Source organism: Lepus europaeus, chromosome 21 (genome assembly GCF_033115175.1).
Source record: "Lepus europaeus isolate LE1 chromosome 21, mLepTim1.pri, whole genome shotgun sequence".
NCBI classification, from domain to species: domain Eukaryota; kingdom Metazoa; phylum Chordata; class Mammalia; order Lagomorpha; family Leporidae; genus Lepus; species Lepus europaeus.
This window is the reverse complement of record NC_084847.1, coordinates 7131406-7153722: the sequence shown is the minus strand read 5'-3', so window position 1 is coordinate 7153722 and position 22317 is coordinate 7131406. Positions and strand designations below refer to the sequence as shown.

The 22317-nt window shown below is 53.4% G+C and overlaps 3 protein-coding genes across 6 annotated transcripts in view; 1 reads left to right on the top strand and 2 right to left on the bottom strand.

Moving 5' to 3' along the window:
* Positions 1–7291, bottom strand: part of PMM2 (phosphomannomutase 2) — a 30190-nt gene extending 22899 nt beyond the window's left edge. For both annotated transcript variants that reach the window (XM_062180176.1, XM_062180177.1), the window contains exon 1: positions 7146–7291. In XM_062180176.1, coding sequence (XP_062036160.1) covers positions 7146–7211 — 66 coding nt within the window. In that variant the 5' untranslated portion in view covers positions 7212–7291. The remainder of the gene's footprint in view (positions 1–7145) is intronic.
* A 115-nt stretch (positions 7292–7406) lies between these two features.
* Positions 7407–9565, top strand: TMEM186 (transmembrane protein 186). The gene is made up of 2 exons (XM_062179806.1): positions 7407–7466; positions 8095–9565. The coding sequence occupies exons 1-2, from the start codon at positions 7464–7466 to the stop codon at positions 8731–8733; spliced, it is 642 nt and encodes a 213-aa protein (XP_062035790.1). The 5' UTR covers positions 7407–7463; the 3' UTR covers positions 8734–9565.
* A 5932-nt stretch (positions 9566–15497) lies between these two features.
* ABAT (4-aminobutyrate aminotransferase) overlaps positions 15498–22317 on the bottom strand; it is a 98720-nt gene continuing 91900 nt past the window's right edge. For all 3 annotated transcript variants that reach the window (XM_062179651.1, XM_062179653.1, XM_062179654.1), the window contains exons 15-16: positions 20011–20122; positions 15498–18573 (exon numbers count right to left, since the gene is read on the bottom strand). In XM_062179651.1, coding sequence (XP_062035635.1) covers positions 18452–18573; positions 20011–20122 — 234 coding nt within the window. In that variant the 3' untranslated portion in view covers positions 15498–18451. The remainder of the gene's footprint in view (positions 18574–20010; positions 20123–22317) is intronic.

Genomic DNA, 22317 nt, shown 5'->3' with positions numbered 1-22317 from the left:
TGTTCCACTTCCAGTCCAGCTCTCTGCTATGGCCTGGGAAAGCAGTGGAAGATGGCCCAAGCCCTTGGGCCCCTGCACCTGCCTAGAGACCGAGAAGAAGCTCCTGGCTCCTGGCTTCGGATTGGTGCAGCTCTGGCCATTGCGGCCATCTGGGGAGTGAACCATTGGATGGAGGACCTCTCTTTCTCTGCCTCTCCTCTCCCTGTGTAACTTTGACTTTCAAATAAATAAATCTTTAAAAAAAATTTGTAACTTTTAGTAACCTTAATTGTGCACATTGAGTATCTTTTTTTTAAAAAAAGATTTATTTATTTATTTGAAAGAGTTGCACAGAGAGGAGAGGGAGAGGGAGAGGAAAAGGGAGAGGGAGAGGGAGAGGTCTTCCATCCAATGGTTCATTCTCCAGATAGCCACAACGGCTGGAGCTATGCTGTTCCGAAGCCAGGAGCTTCTTCCCGGTCTCCCATGTGGGTGCAGGGGTCCAAGGACTTGGGCCATCTTCTACTGCTTTCCTGGGCCATAGCAGAGAGCTGGACAGGAAGTAGAGCAGCTGGGTCTCAAACCGGCGCCCATATGGGATGCCGACACTCGAGGCTGGGGAGCTAACCCACTGCGCCACAGCGCTGGCCCCGACATTGAGTATCTTTACAGCAAAGTTCTTAGAAAAAAAATTTTTTTTGACAGGCAGAGTGGACAGTGAGAGAGAGAGAGAGACAGAGAGAAAGATCTTCCTTTGCCGTTGGTTCACCCTCCAATGACCGCCGCGGCCGGCGCACTGTGCTGATCCGATGGCAGGAGCCAGGTGCTTATCCTGGTCTCTCATGGGGTGCAGGGCCCAAGCACTTGGGCCATCCTCCACTGCACTCCCTGGCCACAGCAAAGAGCTGGCCTGGAAGAGGGGCAACCAGGACAGAATCCGGTGCCCCGACCGGAACTAGAACCCGGTATGCCGGCGCCGCTAGGTGGAGGATTAGCCTATTGAGCCGTGGCGCCGGCCAGAAATTTTTTTTTTTAATACCGAAAACATTTATTTCAACCTCACTATACAAACTTCTGGAGTTCAATATATATTTTTCTTAATTTTTAAAAAATTTTATATCATTTAAAAATTATATTTTAAAAAATGTAAATGCAAATGATTAACAAAGCAGCAAAATCTTGGACTACACTTGTGGCCTGACTCCATAAAACTGAAAATCAGCTCCAAACTCCCCAGTTGGTTTGCTCAGACCTGACATCAGAATGGGAGAAGTGGAAAGTCTCCTCTGATCACAAAATATTAACAATACGGTTCTAACAGCAGCTCCCACACCACCATCGCTAACTGACACCCACAGGTGCAACCCACACATCAGCCCTCATGCACACTGACGAGCTGTTGCTATTGTCAGCCACAATGGCACGTTCTGCAATACGACCGAGTCATAGAAGGCACCTTTTGGGCTTCCAGTGGCAGCAAATATTTTTGACAGGAAATAAGACCCAGATGCTATAACCACAGCAGAGCTTCTAAACTATACGCCACTGGGTGAAGATCTTTATAGCAGAGTAACTGCACGGCCAAACTCATGTTCCCTAATAACCCAAGGATTGATGATTACACGGACTCCTCTATAAACCACTCCAAGAATAAAAACAAAAATCAGGGGCCGGCACTGTGAGGCAGCGGGTTAACGCCCTGGCCTGAAGCGCCGGCATCCCATATGGGCACCAGTTCAAGCCCTGGCTGCTCCTCTTCCAATCCAGCTCTGTGCTATGGCCTGGGAAAGCAGCAGAAGATGGCCCAAGTCCTTGGGCCCCTGCACCCACATGGGAGACCTAGAAGCTCCTGGCTTCAGATTGGCGCAGCTCCAGCAGTTGCGACCAATTGGGGAGTGAACCAGCGGATGGAAGACCTCTCTCTCTCTCTGCCTCTCCTCTCTCTGTGTAACTCTTTCAAATAATAAAAAAAATTTTTTTTGATAGGCAGAGTGGACAGTGAGAGAGAAAGAGACAGAGAGAAAGGTCTTCCTTTTTGCCGTTGGTTCACCCTCCAATGGCCGCTGCGGCCGGCGCATCGCGCTGATCCGAAGCCAGGAGCCAGGTGCTTCTCCTGGTCTCCCATGTGGGTGCAGGGCCCAAGCACTTGGGCCATCCTCCACTGCCATAGCAGAGAGCTGGCCTGGAAGAGGGGCAACCGGGATAGAATCCGGCGCCCCAACCAGGACTAGAACCCGGTGTGCCGGTGCCGCAAGGCGGAGGATTAGCCTGTTAAGCCACGGCGCCGGCCCAAATAATAAATTTTTTAAAAAATCAAAACAAAAAAATAGAAACAGAAAAGATTCAAAACTTGCCACTGTCTGCATGCCAGCTTCCCATACGGGTACTGGTTTGAGTGCCAGCCTGTCTACTTCCCATCCAGCTCCCTGCTAATGGCCTGTGAAAGCAGCAGCAGATGGCCCAAGTGCTTGGGCCTCTGTACCCATATGGGAGACCTGGATGGAGTTCTGGGCTCCTGACTTCTGCCATGGCCCTGCCATGGCAATTTGGGGAGTGAACCAGCAGACAGAAGACTCCTCTCTAACTCTGCCTTTCAAATAAATAAATATTAAAAAGTATCACGGGGACATGGTCTCCTTTGTTCAAGACCAAGGGTACTTCCAAACTTCAAAAAAGCTTGAACAATGGAATTAAAAGATAATTTTGATATAAATCTTTTTTAGCAGATTGACACTGTGGCATAGTGGGTAAAGCTGTTGTCTGCAACTCCGCCATCCCACATGGGTGCCAGTTCAAGTCCCAGCTGCTCCACTTCTGATCTCGCTCCCTGCTAATGGTGGAGGGAAGTACTAGAAGATGGCCCAAGTGTTTGGGCCCCTGCACCCATGTGGGAGACCTGTGGGAAACTCCTGGCTCCTGGCTTCAGCCTGACCCAGCCCCAGCTGTTGCAGCCATCTGGGGGAGTGAACCAGATGTATTATCTCTCTGTCCCTCTAACTCTGATTTTCAAATAATTTTTTTAAAAAGATCTTTTTGAAACTTATGCAGTTTTTTTAAAAATATGCATTTTCCATGAACATGTTGAAGACCCTCATATGCACAGATTTTAAAAGTTTGAACCTCAAATAAATGGATATGTCAATTCCACTTTCCATGAACTTTCGGAAGCCCCCTCATATACAGTGTCTCATCTGATCTGCTACAACAACAGTCAAGATGTTGTGGTGAAGACCACATGGCCAGTGAAGCCTCAACTGTTTTTTCATCTGGCCTTTTACAGAAAAAAGTTGATCAACCCTTGGGCTACAGTACGAAGTATCAGAGAACTGGCAGACTTTTCTTAAGTATAATAACGATGCTGAGGTTTTGTTCTTAAGAGATGCAGCCCAGGTGGTAAGGGTAAGGGTAAGGGCCGGTGATGAGTGCAGCTTAGGAAGCTGTTCAGCAGAAGAGAGCTTCCATCTCTTGGTTCCTCATCGGATTCACTCCCCGAATGCCTGCAACACTCAGGTCTGGTCCAGGTGACACCAGGAGTCCAGACTCTATCCAGGACTCCCATGTGGATGGCAGGGGCCCAAGTACCTGAACCATCTTCTGCTGCTTTCTAGGATGTGTTAGCAGGAAGCTGGACTGAAACGGGAGTAGGCAGAATCTGAACTGGCACTCTCGTATGGGGCACTGTTGTCACAAGGAGTTGTGTACTGCGACTGATGCACAGGAACTGTCCCTTTTCTAAAGAGCGATTCACCTGCAAGGCGGAGTGACACAGGAACAGTGAGAGATGGCATCTACGTCTGAGACAGCTATTCTAGATTGTTTCTAGATCGAAAGTTTTGATGGCCAGTGCCACGGCTCACTAGGCTAATCCTCCACCTGTGGCACCAGCACCCCGGGTTCTAGTCCTGGTCGGGGCTCCGGATTCTGTCCCAGTTGCTCCTCTTCCAGTCCAGCTCTCTGCTATGGCCCGGGAGGGCAGTGGAGGATGGCCCAAGACCTTGGGCCCTGCATCCGCACGGGAGACCAGGAGGAAACACCTGGCTCCTGGCTTCAGATCAGCGCGGTGCACCAGCCGCAGCGGCCATTGGAAGGTGAACCAACAGTAAAGGAAGACCTTTCTGTCTGTCTACTCTGCCTGTCAAAAAAAAAAAAAAAAAAAAGTTTTGATGACAGAAAGCTGGAAAACGATTCACCTAGGTTTGTGCCACCTTTCTTTTTATGGGCTTTTGTTCGAAGTTCCAACTAACTTTAGATGAAACAGCATTTTAAGGGAAGGACTGAGCACCAACGAGCTGCTACAACACCGACGCATGCGAATCTCTGGAGTGCGTGCTAATTAGAGTCTACTGTTTAGGTCATATCCTGTGCCAGCAACTGCAGGAAGACAGAACCCGTTCTTTTGCTTCAGGATGTCAATGTGTGGGCCCAGCGTTGTGGCACAGGTTAAGCCACCACCTCTATGGCGGCATCCCACATCAGAGCACCATTCAGCTCCCAGCTGCTCTCTGCCGATCCAGCACGCTGCCATAAGCCTGGGAAGGCAGAAGATGTCTCAGGCACTTGGGCCCCTGTGGTCCACATGGGAGCCCTGCTCGGAGTTCCTGGCTCCCAGCTTCAGTCTGTCCCAGGCCCAGCCACTGCAGTCATTTGCAGAGTGAGCCAGCAGATGGAAGATCTATCAATAACCTCCTGTCTCCCCACTGCCTTTCAACTAGGTAAATCTAAAAAAAAAAAAAAAAGGAAACAAAGAAAAAAATGGATGGCAACGTGTTCTTCAAGGTATGAGAATGCACATGTATCAGGAAGGGAAAGGTTGGATAATCAATAAATCTGCTGCTAGCATTTTTATTTATTTCTTTACTTAAGAAACAATTCTCTTTTAAATTATGGATTCTATTTTTTGATTGTTAAAATTATTTACATTCATTGCAAAGAATATGGTATTTCAAAGGAATACATTCTCAGTTGCCAGGTTTCTTTGCTTTTTTATATTTTGTGTGTGTACAGCCCCATTGGTTCTGAGAATGAGAAACACCTTCCTGAATGGCACAGGACAACTGGACAGCTTCCACTGCAAGAGCTCGCGAGAACTGACAAACGACAATGCCCTGAGACCCCAGGACTGCATGAAACTGGGGCAGTCAGGCCTTTACGGGGTCTCTGTTTCTTTGTTTAAAATGGTAGTAATAATTATTTTACCTAGATGAAAAAGGGAAGAAAGTTAAGAGGGCCTAATATCATGTAAAAAGACATGGAAATGTAAACTCTAGGCCACTATGGCCCATGGGACAAATTGAGTTGTTTTCTTAAAAAAAAAAAAAAAAAAAAAAAAATTTCTTTGAGAGATATAGGGAGAGGGAGAAGAAGTAGACACAGAGAGAGCGAACTTCAAAAGTCTGCACAGCCGGGGCTGGGCCAGGCTGAAGTTAGGAGTTGAGAACTCAATCTGTATCTCCCATGTGGGTGGCAGGGACCCAACTACTAGGGTCATGATTTGCTGCCTCCCAAGATGTAATCAGGAGTGGGGCCAGGACTCAAACCCAGGCACTCCAACATGGATGCTGTAGTTCCAAGTGCTGTTTTAACCATATGCTACATACCTGCCCCAGATGTTTGCTTTTGTAATAAAACAAACCTGTACTGGACCACAGCCACCCCATGTTTTTGCACGGTCTACAGCTGCGTTTGCAATAAGCTGAGTAGTTATTACAGACCATATGGTCTGCAAAGACTAAAACATTTACTAAATGGCTTTTCTTAAAAAATGAATTGCTGGCTGCAGTTCTAGGCCAGCATGGGCTTTTTTTTTTTTTTTTTTTTGACAGGCAGAGTTAGGCAGTGAGAGAGAAAGAAAGGTCTTCCTTCCGTTGGTTCAACCCCCAAAATGGCCGCTACGGTGCTGCGCTGATCCGAAGCCAGGTGCTTCCAGTACTTCCTCCTGGTCTCCCACGCGGGTGCAGGGCCCAAGCACTTGGGCCATCCTCCACTGCCTTCCCGGGCCACAGCAGAGAGCTGGCCTGGAAGAGGAGCAACCGGGACTAGAATCCGGGGTGCCGGTGCTGCAGGCGGAAGATTAGCCTAGTGAGCCGTGGCGCCGGCCACCAGCAGTGGCTTTTAACAACCCACAGGTGAGTGCCGACTGCTGCCTCCAACGGCTGGTGTTCCTGCGACCAATTTGTACAAGGGAGAGACTGGCCACAAGGCTGATCCTAGCTGAAACGTACTCACGCCGGCAGCAGCCAGATCTGAGAGCGGGAGGCACGTTCCCAAGGGTGCAGAGGCTCTCGCCAGGCTGCCTGTAACGACCCAGGACGTCCCCACCACCCCAACCCCTGCAGGGGCTGCACAGGGCGGGTGGAGGCGGCCCGCGCTTAGGGAGGCCTACTGCGGGCACACACATCGCATTTGGTCCTCATTCGGATCACACGTCTCCACTTCCGGCTGAGGCTAACTGGCCCAAGGTCACACAGCTGAGGCTCCACTAGGTCCTCTGGACTAGGAAATCTACACTTTCTTACTTTACGATTATTTATTTGAGGGCAGAGTTGCAGACAGAGAGAGAGGTCTCCCACCCACGGGTTCACTCCCTAAATGGCCGCAAGGGCCGGAGCTGCGCCGATCCGAAGCCAGGAGCTTCTTCCGGGTCTCCCACATGGGTGCAGGGGCCCAAGGACCGGGGCCGTCCTCTACTGCTTTCCCAGGCCATCAGCAGGGAGCTGGATCCGAAGTGGAGCAGCCGGGACTCGAACCTGCGCCCATATGGGATGCCGGCGCCGCAGGGTTACGGGTATTTAGTAACTAAGCCGCAGCGCCGGCCCCGAAACCTGCGCTTTGAGCATCACGCTACAAGGTCCAGGCCACGCGCGACAGGACGGAGAGGTCACACAGCTGGTGAGGGGGCCTCCGCCGGGCTCAGGGTTCGCGGCCAGAGTCCGGGCTGCACGTTCTAACCCCAGTTTCCCGACCCCGTCCTCCCTCTCCGAGCACCCCGGGATCTTGACGAGCTGTTCCAGGTCCGTCTCCCGCCTCCAGGGCACCCAGACCAAGGTGCAGCCCCTGCAGGCGGTCCTCAGCTGCACCCAGGCACCCACCCTGGACGGGCGCTCGTCCCGCCTGGGGGCAGAAAGCGCTCCGTGCCGGCTGCCGCCAGCCCCCTGCGCGCCGCCTACCTGCCGCGGGGCGGTCAGGGTCCCGTCCACGTCGAAGAGACAAAGCGCTGGTCCCGGAGCTGCCATGGCCCCCGTTTCCGTCCACACCTGAGACGACTCGTTGGCACCCGGATCTCGCCCCGGAACTTCCGGGTTCGGCCCTCTTCGCCGCAGAGCACGTCGGGAAGAGACTCCCATAGCCTCCCACAATGCCCGGGGCTGGCGTCAGCCACGGACGCTACACCACAATTCCCAGCATGCAACGCGCGTAGCCCGAGCATGCGCCCTTAGAGTTTCCGGCGGCGGGTGAGGTTGTATCCGGCACCAGGGAACCCGGCCATGGTAAGGAGGAGGGTGATGGGCTTTGTGAGGGTCGGAGCCAGTGTTGGGGCAAACAGGCAGGAATCCGGGGTTTCTGGCTTGTTGGGTCCTGGGGCGATTGCCCCGATGTGGGTTACGACTTGCTCCTCCGCGGCTTGCGGGGTCTTGCGGGGTCACGTGGGCCAGCAGTGGTGCTAGCCCAGCCTCGCGGCAGGTGCTCAGGGTGCTCCCCGAGCAGTCGGCGCTCCTTATTCGTGCGCTCCCCATCCATGGGTTCACTCAGGTGCCGATCGACCGTGTCCGGAAACAGCTGCGTCTGTGCGGAACGCGTACGGGCTCTTGTTACTCCCGCGGCAGTGAATCCCCCATGACCACTGTTTACGTAGCGTTTCCATCGTAGTAGGTGTGTAAGGTTTCACACCAACACTGTGCCATTTTGCAGAAGGGATGTGAGCCTTCTGGAGTTTGGGCGTCTTGTGCATCCCGGGACCAAGCCGCTGCAGGTGCTGGTGCACAGTGGTGCCGAGTGTACGGCGTTAAAGCCGTTGTCTCGTTCCGTGTGTTCTGAGTGCCCGACTGTAAAGCCTAACAAACTCACGCAGGTGGAAGCCGAGTTCTGAGAGGAAGTGGTCTCTTGTCTCCCTTCCAGGCTGCCCTGCTCCGAGCTGTGCCCAGGTGGCGGGGGCCGGCCGCCTGGGGCAAGCCCCTCTCTGGGCTGTGGTCCTGCGGTGGGCGAGAGGATCCCAAGAGGTGGGTGCGGAGCAGGTCTCCCGGTTCCGAGGAGAAAGCCCCGGGCACAGAGACTGAGAAGTTCCAGATGGTCTACCGTTTTGATGCCATCAGAGCGTTCGGGTACATATCCCGGCTGAAGGTGGCACAGACTGCCCTGACGCTGGTGGCTCTGCCGCCCGGCTTCTACTGGTACTCCCAGGGCCTCATGCCGCTCGACTCGCTGTGCCTGGTCAGTGGCATAGCGGGCTTCGCCCTGGCCATGCTGTGCTGGATGAGCCATTTCTTCCGCAGGCTGGTGGGCATCCTGTACGTGAACGAGTCGGGCACCGTGCTGCGGGTGGCTCACCTCACCTTCTGGGGCTGGCGACAGGACACGTACTGCCCCGTGGCGGACGTGGTCCCCCTGACGGAGACGAGGGACCGGCCCCACGAGGTGTTCGTGCGCATCCAGCAGTACAGCGGGAAGCAGACCTTCTACCTCCCTCTGCGCTACGGGCGCGTCCTGGACAGAGAGCGGTTCACACAGGTGTTTGGGAGACTGGACTCGCTCAAGTGAACAGCTGGGCCTCTGGGAAGCCCTGGGCCCCTTGGATCACTAACCAAGAAGGCTGAGGGTGTAGACGAGGCCGAAGGAGGGAATCGGGCACCTGGAGACTGTCAGAGGCCCGGGAGTTTGTCTTTTCGGAAGACGACAGAAATTCGGACCCAGGTTTATGGGAAGGAGCCCGAGCGCGGATTCTTCCTGCACTTGCGCGTGCTGTTCTTGCAGATAATGGCCAAGAGGTTCTGTTCGGGTCCAGTCCTTGGAGGAAGCTATGCACGGTCACCCGGACAGTTCACGGGTATTTGGAAGACAGATGTGGGAGGAGCACAGGGTTTGGGGTGCTGTCAGCTCTCGGCTCGCTGTTCTGGGCAGCTGACGGAGCCTGTCTGAGCCTTGGTTTCTCACATCTGTAAAACGGAAAGTTCTTTCTGTCTCATGGGATGGATGTCAGAACACACAGTAAACATGCAAGGCCGCAGCCCTGGGCGAGTGGGAAGCATTTGCTCAGAGGTGGTGGTCGGGGCTTTCAGGCAGCGTGCGGGAGCCCTGTGTTCTGCCTCTCCATGCACCCCTTAGCAGAAGAGAGTGGGACGAAGGGTGGCAGGGGCATTGCACCCTCCCAGGACGGTGACTGCACCCCGAGTGAGGCACGACGCCCCAGCTGAGATGTTCCGCACCCACAGGCCATCCTGCTGCATCATAGAGCCGGATGGGTGTGTGCCTCGCTCCACCTCTGCGTGTTGCCTCCCGTGATCTGTTTGTGTGTCTGCCACGCAGCTTGTAGCAGGGTAAAGATCTTCGTGATTTTGCCATGCATAAGTCAATAAATTTTGTATCACCTCTATTTTCATTGTCATGTACTCATCACAAATGTATCGTTGTAACCATTTTAAGTGTACAGTTCAGGGACAGTAAGTACATTTGCAGTGTGGTGTAACCAGCCCCACAGTTCACCTCCAGAACTTTTTCATCATCCCAGAGCCTCTGTACCCACAGAGCAGCACTCGCTCTCCCGGTGCCCAAGCCATTGGCAGCCACTAATCCCCTTCTGTCTTAGAATCTGCCTGTCTGGACATGGCATGGCCTGGAATCACACAGTATGTGCCCTTTCGTGACTGGCTTCGTTGGTTTGGTGTGATGTTATTAACGTGTGGGTAGCGTGTAGTGGCATGTAATTCTTCCTTATAGCTGGATGGTATTGTTCCGTGTACCTGCCACGTTTTGTCTCTGTTCAGGTGCTGGGGGACATTGGGATTGTTTTCACCTTTGGCTGCTGTAAACACGAACACTAGTGGTCGAGTGTCTGAGTCCCTGCATTCAGTTCCTTTGGGTGCATCCCAAGATGTGGGATTCCTAGGTCCTGTGGTAATTCTGTGTTTAACCATTTGAGGACCTGCCAGACTTTTTACAGTGGCTACGCTGGGTTGCATTCCCATTGCAATGTCCGGAGGTTCTCTCCTCTCCCTCCCTCCCTTCCTTCCTCTCTCCCTCCCTCCCCCCTCCCCTTCCCTTTTTTCAAGATTTATTATTTATTTGAGAGGCAGAGTTACAGAGAGAGAGAAGGAGAGACAAGCTCTCCCACTCACTGGTTCACACTCCAAATGGCCACAACGACCAGCTCTGTCAGGAGCTTCTTCCGGGTGAGGGACCCAAGGACTCGGGCCGTCCTCTGCTGCTTTCCCAGGGGCTTAGCAGGGAGCTGGATCAGAAGCGGAGCAGCCGGCACTGGAACCAGCGCCCATAGGGGATTCCGGTGCTGCAGGCTGAGGCGTTAACCCACTGTGCCACAGTTAACCCACTGTGCCACACCGTCGGCCCCAGGGGTCCCGAGTTCTCTACATTCTCTCCAGCACGGCTTATTTCCATTGTTCTGCTTATAGCCGTCCCAATGGCTGTGAAGTAGTAAGTCACTGTGCGTGCAGAGTTTTTAAAAACAGTTGTTCTACCATACCCAAAGTCTTCTGTTTTACATCCTGTTACAGCACAAGGCCATCTCAGTTACAAACACTAAACACATTCAGGAAAAGCAGAATATTCCACTGAGTGGAAGTACAGGGTCCCTTGAACCTTTACTATTTAGGCCATTTCTATCTTTCTATTGTTATAAAGAATTGGGATAGATATAAAAATACATATTGCAATATCTTTCCTCTGTGTGGACTGAAGATGGTATTTTGAGAAAAGTGAGTGTGTTATTATCAACATGACAGGTAGATTTTTGGTAGTTAATTTATTCCTTTCTGAGAAGCAAATAAAGCACATAGTTCAAGACTCCGTGTTCCTGCAAACTTCCAAACCAGTCATTCCGTTCAAGCCTCTCGAGGGTCTGCCTTGTGCCAGACTCCGCTTGGAGCAGACAACACAGAGGTCAGTGGAAAAGAATTTAGCCTTTGTGGAGCTTACAGTCAAGTGCCTTGGAGAGAGCAGACGTTAAGTAAATGTAATTATAGACAGTGACATGAGCAATGAGAGTCCCATGGTCTGGGACAGTGTCAGGTGCACCAGTGGCATTTAAGCCAAGGAGGCAGAGCCACGACTGGAACCCAGGCACTGTGGGGTGGGGCGCGGGCATCGTGCCAAACGCCCACTGCCTCCTTTTAAGTCTCATTCAAGTTAAAGAAGTGACTGAAAGAGCATCAGTGGACAGCTCTGCTTCGTTCGTTGCACTGCCACTGGTGTTAACTTAGCGGCAGGAGAAGGTCTGAGGCCGAGTGTGGTTGTATCCTGCAGACGTTTGGAGACGCTGGGCCCCCACCGTCGGTGCTGGTGGGTCTGTGACTGTGCTGGACGGGGGCTGTGTGTGCAGGAGCTTCCTCCTGGCACGTGTTCATTCTGGGAGTGTGGCTCAGAGCCTGGGGGGCCCTGCAGGCCTCAAACCCATTCGAAAGTGCCAGCTCTTTGTTCAGCGTAAGTGGCCGCGGTCCCACTGACTTACAGTCCTCTGATGGCTCAGCTTTGCAAGTCTGCCCCGGACCTGAGCCCTTCCCACCCTCCCCTGTCCGCATCCTCGCTGCCCTCATCTCTTCTGGGTTATTGCAGTCCACTGCTTCTGTCCTTGGCCTACCGGAGTCTGTCTCCACAGCAACCAGTGTCCTTCAGTGCAGGAAGCACTTCAGTCTGCCACGAGAGCTGATGTCCTTGTGATAGCCCGCTGCCACTGTGCCCCTCACCGCATCACAGCCTTGGATCCCCTCCCTGGGCCGCACCCCCCTTGCTGGTGCCAGTGCCATCCAGGACGGCAGCCTCGGGGCTTTGTGGTGGCTGCGTCCTCAGCCTGGAGGGCTTTCTCTCTAGACGTCTGGAGAGCAGCGACCCCTCCCCTCCTCCGGTTCTTGCTTTCAGTGATGGGGGTTTTACCATTTGTGCCCAAGAAGCTTTACTGTAGGTCCCATCACATAGAAGACGCAATGATGGAGTGCTTGTGGCTGCCCACTCTCTCGCTCTCTCTCTTTGACCTCCTCCCCAACTGTTTCAGGGACTTCCCGTGAGTCCCTTTCCCACACATACAGTCTGTTCCTGTGAAATGCCCTAAAGGGATTAATGACTTGACCCTGACTTCATTAAGACCAAAAAGTCATGCAAATATCCTGGATTGGGCTAGTACCCTCATTGTGTCTGGGATGGGTCCCCAGAATCTCTCTGGACAACCAAGCAGGCTGGGCATTTCCGATAGAGATGGCCAGGACAGGAGACGCCAGAGTGACACCTGCTTGTTTGGGCTTTGTGTTCCTGGGCTAATTTGTTTTGCCTAAAGGTGAGGTCGTTGGCCCTGGCTCCATGTGTACAGTCCCAGGAGAGCTGCTTAAGAATCCCCTCGCGCAGGCCCACAAATCAGGTTCTCCCTGGGAGGCTGACACCAAGTCTCCAGTGTAGAATTGGCTGAGAGGTGTGCAGCACCAGCAGAGGGCACACACAGCCCGTGCGTCCTCCCAGCCCTTGACCCACAAGCTGAAATCTCCACGAGACAGCAGGAAATGGGTTAGGGCAGGTGGTGCCTGGGAGCTGATAGAAAAAAAAAACCCAAATCAACAACAGAACAGAACAGTGCTTGGCTGTGCTCAGCCCGGGCAGTCTGGTAGGACTTGGGCATCTTAGGGAAAGTATATAAAGGTTCTGCCTGCAGCAATAATCTAGCAGAAATACCCAAGCGTACCTATAAGGATGTTCACTGAAATATTTCTAATTGCAAAAAAATAAAAAGCTGAAGCTAACCTGAATTTCCATCAGTAGGCAGCACAATCCAGTAAACACTGGTGGATCCATGCTGTGGAATGCACTTGGCCCTTAAAAAGGATGACGTGCTGCTGGGGGCAAAGATGGCCTTGGCGGTGTTCACCGACAAAAGCAAATCTGGTGTTTAAAGAAAATCGTGCTTTGTAGGTCCCCCCAGGGAGGGGCTTGTGAGAAGGATGGGGGGGGGGTGGAAGTCTTCCACTTCGGACTTTACTCCCTCCTAATACTGTTTAAAGGTTTTGTAGCCGGCATCTTGCTTGTTTTAATGAAGGCAAACGCTGTCATAAACACAATCTGCTCTTCCATCCCTGCCTCCTCCCGCACTCCAGCTCTCTAGGCAGAGGTTCGTTCTGGCCTCGGGACGCTCATACTGAGAATTTGCCTACTGAGAGTGCAGTGGGAAGCACACAGTGGCTGAAAGCATCCATGATGCAGCCATGTGCGGCCCCTGTCAAGTGGCTTTCCTGCACTCTGCCTCCACCGCACCTGTGTGCTGTGACCGTGTATCATGTATCATGTAGATACCATGCAGATATCATGTGTGTATCATGAGATGCAGAGAACGGGGGCCGTGTGTGTAGTCTGCCAGTTTTCAGAGGGTCGCTGTGCCAGCCCCGCTGAGCTCTGCTCCGAATGGTGGCGAGGCTGCTGGTGTGCAGATCGGATTGTGTAGCACATGGAACGCGTGGCCCCATGGTAGCTGGTTACCAGACATGAGCCTTACCTTGTTGTGGGGCCAAGTGTCTGTCCCGTCCCCCAGCCCATCAGTAAACAACCATGTTTAATGCACTCCCCAGAACCCAGTGGGTACAGGCTGGGCAGACTGCCCAGGAACTAGGCTAGGAGCTTTCCTTCTGTCGCTGCTTTATGTCCTCGGGATGCACGAGTGTGTAAATGGAAAGCAGTAGGGTCCCTCTGAGCCCCAGGCAGAGTTAACTTTTATGGCCTTGTTTTGATCCTGCCACATTCAAATATAAAATCTTGCCTGATTAATCAGGCAGGGTCGATACCATCTGGCCATGTTTGTGCCAACTCCTAGGACAAAACATTGGCTTTACTGTTTAACAGCTGAAATAGCTTTCAGGATCACTTGAGGGGCTGGCACTGTGGTGTAGCAGGTAAAGCCGCCACCTGCACTGCTGGCATCCCATATGGGCACCAGTTCGAGTCCTGGCTGCTCCACTTCCGATCCAGCTCTCCGCTATGGCCTGGGAAAGCAGTGGAAGATGGCTCAAGTGCTTGGGCCCCTGCACCTACGTGGGAGACCTGGAAAAGCTCCCGGCTCCTGGCTTCAGATAGGTGTGGTTCCTGCCGTCGTGGCCAGTTGGGGAGTGAACCAGCAGATGGAGGATCTCTCTCTCTCTCTCTCTGCCTCTCCTTCTTTCTCTGTGTAACTCTTTCAAATAAATAAATAAATACATGGAAGGAAGGAAGGAAGGAGGGAGGGAAGGAGGGAAGCAAGGAAGGAAGGAAGGAGGGAGGCAGGGAGGAAGGAAGGAAGAAAGCTAGCTAGCTAGCTCTTGGTTCCTGGCTTCAAATCTGTCACCTCTGGCTGTTGGAACCATCTGGGGACTGAACCAGTGGATAGAAGACCTCTCTTTCTCTCTCTGTAACTCTGCTTTTCAGATAAATAAATAAATCTTTAAAATAAAATCACTCGGGAAGTAGACTTCACATCTACAAGTGGGAACTCACCTCTGACAGCATGCATGTTTGTTGGAATCTGTATGTGAGGCCGTGTGGAAAGGAGCTACCGTACATGAAACAGCTACTGTGTGCCAGGCAACTGTGAACGTGGTCTCACTTAATCCTGCCAGCAACTGTGGGAGTCGGAGAAGCCCAGAGAGGCAGTAGGATCTAGGGGCGAGGGCCATGGCTTCCAAAGCAAGATTTCCTCCCTGCCAGAATCCCAGTCCTGCACCTCCCAGCTGGGACCTCAGGCCACTTCCATAACCTCTCTTTGTGCCTTGGCTTCGTCATCTGTGAAGACAGCAATGGTACCATTCTCAGGGCTGTTGGAAGAACCAAATGACCCAGTAAATGAAAAGCACCTACCAAAGCGTACAGTCCAGAGAGGCACTCGGTACGCGTTAGCAAGCGTGGCCATCACCAGCCTTGTATTGCGGTTCAGGCTGAGAGGTGAAATGACTTGCTCGAAGTCACTCAGCTAGACAGCAACAATGCCCGGTCCTGCCTCACTGGGGTGGAGGGAGGACGGATACAGAACATGGTGACGAGGGGCCTCGCCTTGGAGCAGCTGTACAGCGCCGGTCTTCCTGTGTCCTGCGGCTGACCCTGGGTAGTCATGATCATTATCTCGCTAGAATGTGAGCTGAGGGTAAGGTCCCTGCCTTGTCCGTCCCTGTGTCCCCTTAATGTCCTTAATGAACTTAATGGCCTCACAGGGCATCCTGAGCCCTAGACACACTTCTGCAGGTTGAGTGTCCCCCAAGGTGTCACTGACAGGTGTATGATACATAGTAAATACTTGACATCTAACAAAACCACTTCCCATCCCAAGAAGTCCACATTCACTCTGAAGCTTCCATTATAAATATCTTTTTTTTTTTAATTTAAGAATACTGATTAACACAGGAAACAGGTTTAATGCAAGGGATTGTGCATATGGTCATCAGTTACATTGTGACATGTTAATTTCATTATCATTTGTTGTCACTGTCAACATAAAACTGTAAACAAGACCACTTTGAATGTGTAAGTCTGCAATGCTCCCTAGCTACGGTTTTCTACCATGAGCTGATAGATACAGATATAGAGAGATCTAGAGATACATTAATGTTGTGCACAATTTTACATGGTTACTGAGCATCAGTAAGAATTATAAAAAAACACCCATTTATAATAAAAATGAGGATGTGCTAAGACTCGCTATCACCAGACCTTGTTTTCTGTAAAAGTGACAAGACTCGCTAGAGACATTGACTACACTCTATGGCACAAATGTGTGATGGATTCCTCTCCAGACCTTTAGCCACAGAAGCACACCTGCGTGGGCTCTGCCCTAGACAGCAGCCTGTCCACGGGGCTCCCGTGTCTGCACCAACCTCTTCCCCGTTGCTTAAGCTCTGCTGAGAGTTCTTTTCCTTGAAAATCTTCCAGCTGGGCCCCCGCGCCCGAAAGAGGATGTCTCAGGAACTGACCGTGCCCTGAGTCAACTTCGTGATAAATGGCTTAGAAATCTGTACGAGAAGTAACTTCCCTTGGTGAGGAGTGAATAACACATCTGGATATGGCTTTCCAGATAACACGAGTTCATTCCTCTCTCCACCAGGGCCCTGTGGGGAGACAGCGAGATTCTGGAGCCGAGGAGAGCCAAGTTTCTGATTGTGCCCTGGCTGAAAAACCCTTCAGACTCCCAGAACCGTACTGTATGTTTGCATCCCGTGCTGAAGTTCTCAGCAGAACACATCACACAGTAAATGAACTTTGATTCTGTTTGCATCTTGTTTGTCAAATAAGGCCTTGAACCTTGGGATATTGGCTGTGAGTCTGGCTCCCTGGTGAAGGTGTGAGGCCAAGAACCTTGTGCCTTCTGCACATGCTGTTCCTGTCCTCCCTCAACACCCTTCCTTGCTCTGTCTCCTAGGCGAATTCTGCACAACGCTGCCCAAACGACACTGTCTCCTTGAACTCTCCTCTGAGCCTTAGGTGGATCGAGGTCTGCCCTGTGCTTTCCTGGCATTCCTACCCACGCCTGTCCCAGGACTCGCCGCTCTCCTTTGACTGTTGGCTTAAGAGTCTGTTCCCTCGCGAGCAAGGTTTCATTTCATTTTGTATCCCTGGTGCTTAGCCCAGAGTCAGGGCCGGTGCAGGTATTTCATGAAAGTTTGATGAGTGAATGACTGACGTAGAAAAGCCTTGCAGAGAGAGGGAAGCATACTTCCTCCACTGAGTTGGCAGCAAAAATGACCTCAACCGGGGCAGAACTCACTAAACGGCCAAGTCGCACTGACATCAGGAATGCAAAGTGAACTAGGTCTGCCCGCGTCTGTCTAGCATGTCAGTGCCTTTAGTTCCTCGACAAAAAAGCAGTGGGTGCCTGGGGCTGAGAAGAATGGAAGCCAAATCTTTGGGTGAGCAGTTAACTAAGAGAGCGAAGGGCTGCATCAGGAACCTTGATAAGCCCGGCTTCCAAGAGAGTCAACCAAGGCACCAAGAGGTGGAGTGGCTTCCTTTCTGGCAGAACTCGAGCCAGACCGTCTCGGTCCACACACGTGCACCGCAGAGCTGTAGGCCTGTCAAGTGCTTTCTTTGGGAGCAGCGGCGTCCACTGCGTTCCCAGAAGGGGTCATCTCCAGTGGAGACATCGCAGCCTCGGCCACAGCCCGGCTGCGCATTCCAGCGCCATCTCCCTGGTCGTCGGCACACTCCATCAGGTCAGGAAGAGCCCTGACTGCAGGAAGCAAGTACGGGCGAGCCACCAACCAACAGGCTACCTCTCCGCATGTGGCGCTCTGTGCCTCCCCTAAGTCCAGGCTTGGCTCCCTCGATGGAACAGCCAAGCTCTTCAACAGTCTGCTCAGAAGGGAAGGAAGATGGATGAGCAAAAGCTAGAGAAAGAGCCTCCAGGGGGGAGGGGTGCAAAATCAGGCCCCAGTAGGCCCTGGGAGATGGGATGAAGTGGTCCTGCCACCACCGACCCTGACCCTGGCCTTTCACTGCTGGGCCACAGGTTTGTGCTTCTGTCCCCTTGGCTCAAGTGTGTCCGTCGTGCGGATGCTCAGGCTGCAGCTTCCTCCTCCCGTACGGTCCGGGCTGACGCTGACCAACAGGGGAGAGTTTGGGAATGGAGGATGTTGAGTAAGAACCCCAGGGATGCTGCCCAGAGATCTTCCCTGGGCAAAGCCCCATCAAGGGCAGAATTCACAGTTTAGAGGGGTCGCTCGTACACTGAGAAGAGGGATCCTACTCGTAGGGAGACCAGGAGCCCCTCCCTACTCCCTAGCCCAGTCCTCGGGCGGCCCCTGCCCGCGCCATTACTGTCTTCTTCCTGTGATCTTTTCCAGGCCCTCACTGAACCGTGCATGGGGGAGCTTGGAGCTCTGGGGCTGGGTGATGCCGTGAGAGCAGACCGCTTGCATAGCATGAGGGATGCCAGCATCCTTGAGATGGGAGCCCTGGCCACCAGTCTCAGGAGCAGTGTGATTCCCTCAACTGACTTCCAAAGAGTTGCTGGGGTTGGTCAGGGTGGGCAGAACAATGGCCAGGACCAAAGACGACATCTAGGGCTCAAGCAGAACTTCTGGGCTTAACCCAATGCAAACCATTAGCTCTGCAGGGAGGAAAACCAAGCCATGCCCCTTCCTCTCAACCCTTCTACCCCAAACCACCAAAAGTCATCCTCTCCCCACAAATGACCCTTCCATGTATCTGCTCACTTCTGGTACTTTTACGTGAAAACATGAATTAGGCAAACTAATCAATTTGACAACTGCTGAGAGCGGGGCTTTCTCCGAGTGTGGTGGAAATGGCTTCTTTACTTGAAGTCTGCCAAGATGTCGCTGAATATATTGAGGAACAGGTGAGCGTGGTGATCCCTGAAGACCAGCGTGGGACGGAAACGGATGGATTTGTCACCGCAGCCCCCCAGCACCACACCTGGAAGGGGAGGAAGAAGGTAGAGTCCCACACTGGGAGGGCTGGAGGGCGAGGGCCGCGTGTTACCCCTCCTCCCCCGGGGCTGCCACCTGCCCTTCCTCCCACCCACCCATGCGTGCGTTCCACATCCACCTCCCCGCTCCCTCCATCCACCCCATCCACTGTTCCTTCTTTCCTTCCCCCGCTCCTTCCCTCCTAACTCTGAATGCCGGCTCTGCTGCCCTGACCTAGGCTTGCTCACAGAGAAGTCCTGAGATAAAGTCCTCTCTTATAGAAACTCGTGGTGTGGCAGGGAAAGCAAGGAAGCAGGGGTGGGCATCGGGCACAAGGGCTAGGTCACTGCTTGGGGCGCCTGCATCCCACACTGAGTGCCTGCTTTGAGTCCCAGCTCCTCAGCTTCTGACCCAGCTTCTGGTCAGCGCCCTGTAGGAGGCGGCTGGTCATGGCTCAAGTAACTGGGTCCCTGCCACCAGTCAGGGAGACCCACACCAAGTTCCTGGCTCCTGGTTTTGGCCTGGCCCAGCCCTGGCTGTTATGGGTAGTGGGACGGAAGATCTCTTCCTGAAAACCAGTACATAAGGACACAACACAGGGTAACTGCATGCAGCTGTGTGGTGCTGCGCCCTCACTGAGGAGGGAGGGGCCTGCTTGTCGACAGGGTGACATCACCACTTACAGCCGGGCACCTGGGTGGTGTAGCAGCGTGGACACTGTGTTTAAAAAGGAGGCTAATTACCCCTGCCCTTCAGGGCTGTGGTAGGGCTCTGTAAGGTGGCACAAGGAAGAAGACACTAAACCTGACACTTGGCAGGTGCTCTCATCTCACCCCCCTAGCCCTGACCTAGAACCGTCCAGTGGCTTGCCATCACTTCTTAGGATAAAGTCTGGAGTCTTGAGGTTGACCTGCAGGTCAGTGTGCTATGGTCCTGGCGTCAGGTCCCTCAGCTCCTCCTGTCCAGTCTGTCCCCCACCACGCTCCACACTTTCCTTCCCCTCTGGAAGGTACGTCCTGCCCGCTGCTCACTGCACACGCCCCTCCCCAGGCTGGTCCCTGTTCAGCCGTGCAGACTGAAGGTGCAACACCGCTCCCCTCACTTCTCCACCTCAGCCATCTCCCCGGCCCCCTCTGCTCCCTCCTGGGACTTCTGGTTGCCATGGTTGTTATGCAATGCTGGACTGCCCACTTGCTGAGGAAGGGACCCTGTCTCCAGGGCTGCCCCAACTCCCCTTCTCAGCGAACATCTGCAGGGTGAATCCCTGGATAAAGAAATCCCACCTGGAACTTTGCCTTCTTTGGAGAAAGAATACTTGCTATGGCTGGGGTCCCCCAGACCACCTGCTCCCCCCCGGGCCACCCGGAGAGCTGGCCATATCTTGTGCCCACACCAGACATCGCTGGCCGCTGGCGGGGCTCAGCGTCCATGCCCAGCTCCTCACCTTTGTTTCTGGCAACCAGGATGAGTTTGTTCCTTGTGGACTCGTCTGGAGTGTCGAAGGAGCAAAACGTGCCTCGTCCTCTCACTCTGCTGATGAACTGGGGGTACCTGGCCTGCAGTGGGGGAGACAGAGCTGCCGTCAACGCCTGCCCCCTGTGTGTCGCCAGGCTCCGGGGCCACACTCACTCAGCATGCCCAGGCCGGAGGGGCCAGCATGGGGTTGGGAGCTCTGAGCCTGGGTACCCACGCCTGGGTAGAGAACACAGCTCTGCCTCCTTCTCACTGTGCGTACTTGGACAGGTCACTCCAGGGAGTCACGCCTCTGTGTCCTCTCTGTAAACTGAAGGGTGTGAATGTTCCCGCCCCCACGGGGCTGTGATGAGAAATGGGTGGGACAAGGTTTCCGTGTCCAGGGCCACGTCCAGTGCAGGCACCTGGTAGGACTCCACTAACGTGGCTGTTCCCAGAGAAGAGACCCTCACCATCCCTCGGGGCTGTGACAGCGGGAGGTACACTGGGTGAAGACGGCCCTGCCTTGGACCACATCTGGAAATACAGTCTCTGCAGATGTACTGAGTTAGACCAAGATGAGGTCTTATGGGTTGGACGGGGCCTAATCCAAACATGGGTGTCCTATAAGAAGGACTCCTGGACACAGAGAACCGCGCACACAGGGGAAGAGGCTGCGCCGCAGCAGGTGCGGACATTGGGGCGGTGCAACCACAAGTCAGGCGAGCTCAGGGTGGCCAGCAGCTACCACAAGCCTGGAGGGAGGCACAGAATAGATTCTCCCCCCAGCCTCCAGAAAGAACCCATCCTGCCAACACCATGATCCACATGCGACCCTGCAGAACTGGGGCAGGATCAGCTCCTGTTGACCTCAGCCAGGCGGTTTGTGGGGCTGAAGACAGGTGCCCGGACCAGACAATGCCCGTGTCTCCCCCTCCTCTCCACTGTCCTCGCCAGGGACAGCACACAGGGGCCTGGGCAAGCTCAAATGACTCCAGGGCACTGGGTCTTGTTTCTTGACAGCTCAGGGGTAGGCGCTGGAGGTGGAGTCACATTCTGGGGGTGGAAAAACCAGGCACTGCGACAGCCCTGACACACCCTACCTGGGGTCCTCCACCTGCCTACAGGGCCTTGGACTTCTGAAATTTAAATTTAACAGGAAGTCCTGCCTCACCTCCCCCTCTGCCCCTAAATGTGGTAACTCTATTCTAAAGATTAAATGAAGGGGCCAGCGTTGTGTCATGGTGGGTTAAGCTGCCACCTGCAATGCCAGCATCCCATGAGCACCGGTTTGAGTCCCTGCTATTCCACTTTCAATCCAGCTCCCTGCTAATGTGCCTGGGAAAGCAGCAGAGGAGGGCTCAGACCAAGCTCCTGGCTCCTGGCTCCTGGCTTTGGCTTGCCCAGCCCTGGCCATTGCAGCCATTGGGAGAGTGAACCAGCAGATGGAAGATCTCTTTCTCCATCTCTCCTTCTCTCTACCTCTGCCTTCCAAATAAATAAATAAGTACATGAATGTTTAAAAGAAATTAAATGAAAGAAGGCACTTAATGCCATGTCTGGCACATAGTAAGTTCCCAATCAATGATGGAAATTCTTCTTCTTAGGTCATTGATCATGTGAGGGAGGCAAACACTGGCAGATAACCTGGGCTCAGACCAGAGTCAGAATCTAGCAGCTCCACACAGAAGCTGTGTAGCCCTGGACGAGTTAACGAGCCCTCCCACAATCCCGCCTCACGTCTGTAAAGCAGACGCCTAGACCACAGCGGCACTGCTGGACTTCAGGGAGAGTGCGTGAAATCCCTACACTAAGTGACGGCTGTTGCTGTTATTCTTCCTCCCGTCCTTACCACCACCCTCATCATCACCTTCTTCACCATCGACATCACCACCACCACCATCGGCATCCTAACCATTACGATCATCATCACCACCATCCTCACCATTCATCATCACTACCCTCAGCACCCTCAGGTCACTGGTGACTTCCAGACCACAAGGCCAGGGCCACCAGTGAAGGCCATCTCTGCTCTCAATTTCAGGGCTCTGCTGGCGAGTCCTGCAAACACTGGTTGGCCCTAGCCAGTGCCCACCCCATCGCAAGTCTAGGAGGGTAATGTTTGGGGGATGCAGGTTGAGTGGGGAGTTTGACAAAGACCAGCGGCTCTAACACAGAGTGGCACTGTCCAATGTGGTGGCCACTGGTGGCTGGCGGGACATGACGAGTCCAAATCCAGATGTACTACCAGGGTAAATGTGCACTGGATTTCAAAGTCTTAGTATAAGAAGAATATGAA